Source organism: Lampetra fluviatilis, chromosome 54 (assembly GCF_964198595.1).
Source record: "Lampetra fluviatilis chromosome 54, kcLamFluv1.1, whole genome shotgun sequence".
Lineage (NCBI taxonomy): Eukaryota > Metazoa > Chordata > Hyperoartia > Petromyzontiformes > Petromyzontidae > Lampetra > Lampetra fluviatilis.
The window spans coordinates 4,815,146-4,825,468 of NC_136328.1; the positions used below are offsets into that span (position 1 = coordinate 4,815,146).

General features: G+C 52.1%; 1 protein-coding gene across 1 annotated transcript in view; it reads right to left on the reverse strand.

Moving 5' to 3' along the window:
- Positions 1 to 7,472: 7,472 nt before the first annotated feature.
- LOC144949638 (vesicle-associated membrane protein-associated protein B-like) overlaps positions 7,473 to 10,323 on the reverse strand; it is an 18,387-nt gene continuing 15,536 nt past the window's right edge. The window contains 2 exon segments of the mRNA XM_078879620.1: positions 7,473 to 9,838; positions 9,840 to 9,932. Of these exon segments, the coding sequence (XP_078735746.1) occupies positions 9,761 to 9,838; positions 9,840 to 9,932 (171 nt within the window). The 3' untranslated portion in view covers positions 7,473 to 9,760.

A 10,323-nucleotide genomic window follows, 5' to 3' on the forward strand; every position in this document is an offset into this window, starting at 1 on the left:
GCATTAACCACAACACTTACGGTCAAAATGCAAACAAAAACACAACTCTGATAATGAAATTGATTGGTCCACACCCGAGACAGCTTTTCTTCGAGCCTAGTCTCACATGGTGTTGGACCAGATGACGCCAAAAGGCGCACAACTCAAAGACGACGCACCATCTCTCTGATGGTGCGTTGCCAGTTGAAAGGGTAAAAACCTATTTATATTGCTACTGGCAAAGGAGGTCTTACAATGAGTTGTGCGTGTGTTGAACTTGTGTCTTTAGCACCGTACGCGGCCAAACCGTGCTCGTCAGAGATATGGGGGGGGGGGGGAAGGATGAAAAACTGGCACACAAAAATGCGGCTCTCAAAAAATGTTGCTTTTTAGGGTTTTAGGTGAACGCTATAAATTAAAAAATTAACCCGTAAAAACAAAGTTTTTCACTAAATCCTTTATATGCGTGGCGGCTAGAGTCCTCTCGTCCTCTGGCTTGAGATGGCTGCCACCTATGGGTCAGATGATTGCCTGCCACCATTAAGCAATTGGTAATTAAATATTTAAAAAAATTTCCCTAAACAGTGTAAAATTTTGGAAAAAAATTTTCACGAAAATGAATTGTCACGCACAACGAGTCTGTGTGCAAAATGTCAGCTCGATTGGATCACGGGAAGTGGGTTATAAAACGACCGAAAGATTTGCACGGTCGTAAGCGCGCAAGCAAGCAAGCGAACTTAATATAAAGGATAAAAAAAGATTGTCCTGGGTAAGGTCCACTGAGCCACCGCAGATCTTTGTAGTAATCCCTCCCCAACCAGGGGGGGGAGGGGTGAGGTTTCTGGATAAGGCAGTGGTAGGCAAATCTGTGGTTGGTTCAGTACAGGGCCTCTGGGAAAATAGAAGGGGTAGGTGATGATGAGAGGGTAGTGAAGAACGGGAGAATGAATAAGCAAGCACCATCGCTATAAACTAAAACAATATATTTGAGCAGGTAAAGCCCACTGAGATATTTAGTAATCCCTCACTAACCGTGGGGGTGAGATCCCTGGATAAGGCCGTGGTAGCCAAAATCCGCGGTTAGTTCAGTACAGGGCCTCTGGTAAAATAGGGGGGGGGGGGTGATGAGAGGGGAGGGAAAAGAGGGAGAATGAATAAGCAAGCACCACCGCTATTAACTAAAAAAATTATATTTTACCAGGTGAGGCCAACTGAGCTATTTAGTAATACTCTTAGGTTGTTTTCGGTAAAGTCACGTAGGTAAAAAAATAAAATTAAAAATTAATAAAAGGAATAATAGAAATAAAATAATAAAAATCACGACGTTTCGGAGGCAACACAAGTCTCCGTCATCAGGTGGGACCGTCACAGCTAAAATTTACTGTATCACTAGATTTACTGTATCACTTGATACAGTAAATGTAGCTGTGGCGGTTCCACCTGATGACGGAGACTTGTGTTGCCTCCGAAACGTCGTGATTTTGATTTTATTTCTATTATTACTTTTAGTAATTTTATTTTATTTCTATTATTACTTTCATAAATTTTTAATTTTCTTTTTTACCTACTTGACTTTACCGAAAAAAACCTAAGAGTATGAATCCTTGCAGTCACGAAAGCTTCAAATCTAGAGCTATTTAGTAATCCCTCACCAACCGTGGGGAATCGGTTTTTAAATAAGGGCTTATGGGAAAATATGGGGGGGGAGGGTTCGGTGATGAGAGTGAGAATGAATGAGCAAGCAGACGTCGCACGGAGCAGTCGGTGTCTGTTACACACACACGGAGCGGTGTGGGGGGGTGGGAGGGGTAGGGGGGGTGGGGGGGATGGGAGGGGTAGGGGGGGTGGTGGGGGGGTGGTGGGGGGGTGATGGGGGGGGTCCGAGGTGCACGCGTGCCAGGAGCTCGGCGCGTTAAGACGGTGGCTTGGGACGGGCTTTCATCCAGTGGTGGATTGAAAATGGCCCGATTAAACAATTTCGATTGATCACGGGACCTCTGTTTGAGACGAGGCTCTATAAAGAAAGCTGTCTCTTCTTCTTGGTTCTTTCGGTAAAGTCATCACGTAGAAGGGAAATAATAAAATAATAACAATTAAACATAATAAAATAAGTCTCACGACGTTTCGGCCACAACGCAAGCAGCCGTCCTCAGGTGAAGACCAGGTCTGTCGGGGAGACAGCGTCTGAAAGCTGTCTCTTATGTGGACCAATCAGTTTCAAAGACAATGCACCATATACCCACCAGAGCGTGTATTTTGTTTGCATGTTCGCCACAAGCATGCAGACACGATTCCTCGCAAGAGGTTTCTGCTTTGTGTTTGAACATCGTAACACAACTTGTTTTACTGCCATAAATGGTTACACAAACCATTCTCATATTTCATTACAATCGAGTGGGCGAGGCTGCTTGTTGCTTTGGACGAAAAGACGAAAAAAATGCGACAGCGCACGACCAACGAAACTCGGCCAAAGTTCAAATAGTTGCCGTGTTTGGAATGCGGCAAACCAGTTCGGGCCTCATCCGAGACGAGCGAGCGGGGCTAGTTGATGGTCCAGAGCTTGCCGCCTCACTCTGGGCCACTCACGATCAGCCGCCTCCTTATCCCATCGTCCACTGGTACAACAACCACGGCTGTTGCTATTGCGGTCAACTTAACTCGTTCTTTAGGTTTTTTTTGTTTTCGCCCACGTTGTAGGAAACTGTTTGACCAGATTCCTCCATCTCATCCAGACTGCGTGAAACCACCGCACTTTTCAGGCCACAACACACAGGCACTCACAATCACCCACACACCCACCCACTCACCACACTGTAGGCCACAACACACAGGCACACTCACCACACTGCAAGCCACAACACACAGGCACTCACACACACCCACCCACTCACCACACTGCAGGCCATAACACACAGGCACTCACACACACCCACCCACTCACCACACTGCAGGCCATAACACAGAGGCACTCACAATCACCCACACACACACCCACCCACTCGCCACACTTCAGGCCACAACACACAGGCACTCACAACACACACAGGCACTCACAACACTCACCCACACTCCCACTCACCACACTGTAGGTCACAGCACACAATCATACACACACACACTCAAACCACACTGTACAGAGGTGGTCCGGATGTAACCCCCAAATTGACCCCTAACATTGTTTTTCCCTATTTGTATATTCATTTCTGTCTTAAATAAACCTTACTTACAAATATTCCATTTTAAATCATTACATGGGGGGGGGGGGTCACAAGACATCTGGACCACACTGCAGGCTCACACATTTGTTTTAAATCCTTTATATTAAGTTCGCTTGCTTGCTTAGGACCGTGCAAATCTTTCGGTCGTTTTTTAACCCACTTCCCGTGATCCAATCGAGCTGACATTTTGCACACAGACTCGTTGTGCGTGACAATGCATGTTCGTGAAAAAATGTTTCCAAAATTTTACACTGTTTAGGGAATTTTTTAAAAATATTTAATTACCAATTGTTTAATGCTGCCAGACAATCATCTGACCCATAGGTGGCAGCCATCTCAAGCCAGAGGACGAGAGGACTCTAGCCGCCCAGATGCCAGGCATATAAAGGATTTATAGTGAAAAACTTTGTTTTTACGGGTTAATATTTTCTCGCTGGCTTTCATCCCCTCGCACTGCTCCTCCCAGCTTGGCAATCGCATCCCCTTCGTCTCTTTCAGCTCACAAGCCCCTGCGACGTCCCCCACCCACATTCTGGGAGACGCCTTCGCTCTGACACCTCGACTGCAACAACGACCACGACGACGAACGCTGTTTGTCGCTGGCCCTCTCCGGGCGTGTCAAAGAAATCAATATATATTTCTAGATTTGAAGCTTTCGTGACTGCAAGGATTCATATTTTAAGGTTTTTTTTCCGGTAAAGTCACGTAGGTAAAAAATTAATAAAAGTAAAATAAAAAATAAAATAAAAATCACGACGTTTCGGAGGCAACACAAGCTTCCGTCTTCAAGGTGGAACTGCCACAGCACGATAGCTGTATCAATTAATTTTATTAATTTTAATTTTTTACCCACGTGACTTTACCGAAAAAAACCTAAGAATATGAATCAATATATAATTTCGCCCACAAGAAATCCGGCGGCGTTGGCGTCACTTACCCAGACTCCCCATCTCCAAACCACGTGCGGGGCGGGGGGGGCGAGAGGGCGGGGCGAGATTGGCATTTAAATGATGACGTCACGCAGCGGGCGTGTCCGAGCCACGTGGCAGGCGCTACTCCTTATATGGAGCTGGCACAGAACGTGGCGCCACGTGACCTTCATCCGTGGGCACCCCCCCCACCACCACCACCACCCCCTCCTTTTGAGCCACGGGCTAGAGAAGAGATGGAGTGATGTGGTACAGGAGGACGTGGAGCTGAGTGGACTTGCCGATGACTGGTACCAGCGGTGTCAAGATCGGCCTCAGTGGAGGAGGCTCGTGAAGGACGCTACTGGGCAGTTGGAGGCAGTCGCCCTCCAGCAACAACGGAGGGCGGAGGAGCGACGCTCACAACAACGAGCGGAGCGCCAGGTGGCTAAAGCACAGCAAGTTGGCACAGTAGGGGGCACAGGTGGTGCATCGGCCGGTCATCTCAGTCAGTCGACCCGTGGCACCTGGGTCTGCCCAGTGACCTGCCAGCGGGCGTTCAACACTTCACGTGGCCTTAAAGTGCACATAGCCTGGCACAAGCGTCGTGGTGACGTCACCGTCAATTAGTGGCGAATGGCGGTTGTTGTTGTTTGAGCCACAAGAACTGGGATCTCTGATCCCTTGTTTGTTCCAACATTAAACAACGCAAACCGCACCACTGCTCTTACATTGAAACTGAACTATAATGCATGGCCGAACCACAGCATGCTCGCCGCTGCTTGCTGCAGAGTATTGCGGGTTGAGCACAGCAACTGCCCTGGTTAATACCACGACTACTACTCCAGGTGTATTAACCACAGGTGTCAACTGTAAAATAGAATAACGCACACGCGATCTGCTTCACAACGGACGTTTAAAATCCTGGGCCATCATTTAAAACAATAAAATAGGACGCGTGTGCAGGTGGCGCGGTCTAAATTTGATTACTCGCAAATTACTTAATTGGGAAGCCACGTAGCAATATTGTGCACTGATTGTAGCACAGCAAACAAAACTATTTTTTGTTCTACCAGGGAAAGGCCCACTGAGCTACGTAGCTTTTTCAGAAGCGACCTGGCCACAAATGACAGCTCAACGAAGTGGCTCATCATCATCATCACGTGGGAATATACAGCAGCCAAATGCTCTAAACGCGCGATGTTGATTCTAAACGTGCAGCGAAACAGCGGACGACCCGGAGAGAACATGCAAATATAGTGTACAGGTGTCGGGGTCGGGATTGAACCCACGACCTCCTGTACACCAGGCGAGGTAGTTAACATCTCCTAGCCACCGTGATGATGATGAGAGAGAGACGCAAACTCCAAATATACAGCAGCAGGCGTCAGGGTCGGGATCGAACCCACGACCTCCTGTGTACCAGGCGAGGTAGTTAACATCTCCTAGCCACCGTAGCGCGCAGGCCCCCCCCCCCCCCCCGAGACCCACGTGGCACTGCCCCGTGGCCCCGGACCTTCACGAACCCCTGGGTGGCACTGCCTGAAATAATCGGACATGGTCTATCCTCTGCTGGATGAAGCACCCCCCCCCCCCGGTCTGGTCGCCATCACTGCTGCAGTCACCTTGTCCCAGAGAGAGCCGTCACTGGGGGTTCCCTACCTCGATTCCGTCTCAATGTGTTCTGCATGGAAGGCATCGTATGAATAGCAAGCGGTGGGCAAGTGGGTGGGCGAGTGGGTAAGCGGGTGGGCGAGTGGATAAGTGGGCGGGTGACTAAGTGGGTGGGCGAGTAAGTGGGTGGGCGAGTGGGTAAGTGGGTGGGCGAGTGGGTAAGTGGGTGGGCGAGTAAGTGGGTGGGTGAGTAAGTGGGTGGGCGAGTAAGTGGGCGGGCGAGTGTGTAAGTGGGTGGGCGAGTGTGGAGAAGTGGGTGGACGAGTGGGTAAGTGGGTGGGCGAGTAAGTGGGTGGACGAGTGGGTAAGTGGGTGGGCGAGTGGGTAAGTGGGTGGGCGAGTAAGTGGGTGGGCGAGTGGGTAAGTGGGTGGGCGAGTAAGTGGGTGGACGAGTGGGTGAGTGGGTGGGCGAGTGGGTGAGTGGGTGGGCGAGTGGGTGAGCGGGCGAGTGGGCAAGCGGGCGGGCGAGTGGGTAAGCGGGCGAGCGAGCGGGCAAGCGGGTGGGCGAGTGGCTAAGCGGGCGGGCGAGTGGCTAAGCGGGTGGGCGAGTGGGTAAGCGGGTGGGCGAGTGGGCAAGTGGGCGGGCAAGTGGCTAAGTGGTTGGGCGAGTGGGTAAGCGAGTGGCTGAGTGGGTGGGCGAGTGGCTAAGCGGGTGGGCGAGTGGGTGAGCGAGTGGGTAAGTGGCTGAGCGAGTCAGTTGGCGGATGGGCGAGTGTGTACAACTGCCGCTGTGCTGCTTAGGCACAGACGTCTCTCGTTGCGGGGCACCTCAAGACGCACCGCGTGGGGTGCGTGCTGACAATATCAAGTCGTGGCAGCGACGCCTTACGAGCGTCGCAAGTTGCGGTGGGACTCCCAGCTGCGTGCAGCATGGCGAGGGGGAGCCAGACCGAGAACTCACGAGGAGACCCTTCAGAGCCACATCCACCACCGGCCCTTGCGAGTCACCCCGGCTCCACGTCCTCGCTGGGTACACCCTGCGCTGCACAGGGACAGCTGCCAATGGGCGGTGGGGGCTCCCCTTGGCCAGGCCGCGGGTGAGATGTGATGCGAGGTCGTTGCGAGTTGCCGAGGAGAGACTTTAATAGGTGGTAGTGCTGGGCCTATAAATGCAAATCCTGATCTTATCAAGTGGGCCACAATCAGGGCTTGGATTTCAGCTGCGTCTCTGTGCCAATCGGCCCGACCCCGAGAACATTCCGGGAGCACATCTAGGACAAGACCTCTTGCGATACGCCTGTGGCGAGCAGTCGTCATATGCCACACGTACTCCCAGACGACCCATGGCATGGTTTAGTGAGAAATATTCCTGCGCGTGCGAAGGTTTCCGCGGTTGTGCTGTCGCGGGCTGCGTCGCCAAAAGTGTTTCGGCACGGACACCCGACGTTTCGCTCCCGGTAGGTGCTGGTGGAGCGGGGGGGGGGGGGGGGCTTCGTTCCCGGCACGTGGAGCGCAACGTATTGACATCGTGCCCAAAATAAAATACCCCAGGCGAAGGGGGGGGGGGTAACACTGAAACACGACGAGAGATACTCGGATGAGAATATTAAAACTACCCCCCGCCCTTCCAACCCGGCCCCCCCACGCTCGCTCGCCAGGCAAGCGCGGTGAGCCCCCACCAAGGGTTTGCATCACGTCTGACCTTTGGGGGGCTCCAGTTCCGAGGATCCAGTGAATCCTGAATGCGGAAACGGTCACGTTTGAGTTGTTTTTATTTGAACAGCACAATCCTACGAATTGTAAAGTGCCCATAATATACTGGTAGTCGTTAAATATCTATCGTCAATGTGAGGTCATTTCACCATCCAACCCAATTAAACACCCGAAGGGCATTCATGCACTTGCAAAAAAAAAGGGGGTGATGGGGGGCACGGTAGGGCAGTAGGGAGGGCATCTGCGTGTCAGTCTGTGTCAATCCACGAGTACCCTGGTCGATTTGCAAGCGAGGGGGCGAGACGGACAAGGAGGACAATTACGAGGACGGCGACGATGACCTGTGGCCGCGGTGGCGTGCTGTTTTGCTGCCGCGGCGGTGAAGTGCCGTTTCACCACGGTGGTGGGGCGATCGCCGTTTCACCACGGCGGAGACAATCGCCGTTTCACCACGGTGGTGGGGGCGATCGCCGTTTCACCACGGCGGAGACAATCGCCGTTTCACCACGGTGGTGGGGCGATCGCCGTTTTACCACGGTGGTGGGGCGATCGCCGTTTCGCCGCGATGGTGGGGCGTTCGCCGTTTCGCCGTGGCGAAGACAATCGCCGTTTCACCACGGTGGTGGGGCGATCGCCGTTTTGCCGCGGCGATCGGCGACGATCGGCGTTTCGCCGCCGACCCGGCGGCCCTGCCTCTCGGGGGGGACGTGGACAAACGGCGCGAGTTCGGTCTGCACGAGATCCACTGTGCGCGTGCGCGTGAACATACAGTACTGTTTATTCCTCTTGAGTCATCAAACCACAAGATGAATTAACACGTAAAGAAAACACCAACTCTTGGACAAAATATCTTGATACAAACATGCTGCACTAAAACTGAAAACGCAGTAAAAGCTCATCTTATGTTCTTAAACTGCCCTTACTAAAGTTTAGCTGTGTAAGGCTCGAACTAAAAAGCAAAACTTAAGTTTTATTTTTTCCCCATATATATAATTTAGCAAGGACCAATGTGCTCACCATGGTGAAATTTCAAGCCGTTTTTGATTACTACAAGCAAGTTACAGTCAGAGATGGGTTTTTTTTATGGGTAAGACATTCAAACTACATGACAGAAGTGTAAAATCACCACAGGAAAAAAGACTGTCAGAAGAACAGGCAAATATTGTGTGTTATTTTCCGTATCACTAATCTGCTATAACCACTAAAGCAGTGGCACAATGGAAATACAGCACTGTGGTCAGAAAAGGTCGATAGCACACCAGCACAAATTTCACTACTTTCTTTCTCTGCTTTTTTAAACATTCAAGATCCGTCCTGGAACTGGATTTATCGTCCGTGATCATTTCTTTTTGCGATGATTTTTCGTCGCATCTGGAGATTCGTTCGGACTTTACTTTGCTAATCGATTCCTACGCACGCCTTGTCGTCGTTCTTGTTGTTGTTGTCGATCTTGCTTTCCTCCTTTACAATTATTCACCAGGATGGATTAAAAGACGCCTTTGTCAGCCACAGTTTTGCATGTGTGTGTGTGTGCGCGTGCACCCACTGTCCACCGTATAATTAAATACATTTTACATAACGCGGATCTTTATGGAGGACCGCGGGGTGGGTTGGGAGGGAGGGAGGGAGGGGGGGTAGGGGCGGGGTGGGGGTTAACCATTTTCTTTTTTGCACAGCGCCTCTCTCCACTATATGCACGAGATAATCTTTCAATGTTTCTGAACGTCGGCTATAGCAAACACCGTCCACACCCAACTGAAATGTAGAGGCTTTAAAATGCAAGGGGCGGAGGGGGGGGCGGGGGGGGTTATGCATTCTACAGCCCCGGCTGCCTGCGTCGCACACCGATGGCACCTCGGCGTTTTAGCGTTACAGCACCCAGCCCAACGCCTCGGTGGTTCGCATCCGCCAGACCCAGCCCGCCAGTTCCGTCAAGAAGGGGGTTTTCCTTTCGTACGTTTATAGGGTGTTTTTAGTTTTTTTAAACGACAAGATTTATCTTCTTCCGCTGCTGCCCACGACACCAACCAGAGGCCGCCCCACAAAATGCTCGCTTGCTCGCTCCCCCCGTCCCATCCGCTCACCCATGCACGTAAAAAAAACTCCCGCAAATCCTGGGGTCCGTAACGTGTGACACGTCAGATCTATTTAAAAGGCAAGAACTGGATATGATGCGCAATTATAGTTGAGTAATGGGGAGTTATTATTATCATCATTATCAAGACTGCAGCATTCAGGTGTGGGATGGGGAAGTGGTGGGTGGGGTGGGAGAGGGGAGGAGTGGGAGGGGGGGGGGGATGGTAGTTGTATGATTCCACCCTCCTTCCCCTACAGGATAAATTTACCCAAGAAAAAGCCCAGGAAGATGGCGGCGATGACGACAGCCAGAGAGGGGAAGGCGCTGGCGGTGCCCTCCTTCATCGAGAGCTGCTTGGGGCATCGCACTCATGCCGCTGCTGTCTACTTGGGCCCCGTGGCGCAGTCGGACGCCGTCTTCGTCCTGTCCAGAGAGGAGAGAGAGGAGAGAGAGGGGAGAGAGGGGAGAGAGGGGGGAGAGGGGGGAGAGAGGGAGAGGAGAGAGGGGGAGAGGGAGGGGGAGAGGGAGGGGGGAGAGAGGGGGAGAGAGGGGGGAGAGAGGGGGAGAGAGGGGGAGAGAGAGGGGGAGAGGGGAGGGGGAGAGAGAGGGGGAGAGGGAGAGAGAGAGAAGAGAGAGGGGGAGAGAGGAGAGAGGGGAGAGAGAGGAGGGAGAGGGACGGTGCGGAACCGCGGTCAGGCTCACGCTTGGACACGGCACGCGGGCGCCGCGAGGTGACACGGCCCCTCCCCCCGCCGCCCCCCTTCCACCCTCCCTTGTCCCCCCAACTTCTTTTTTGTGGCAGGGAAGGGTGAGT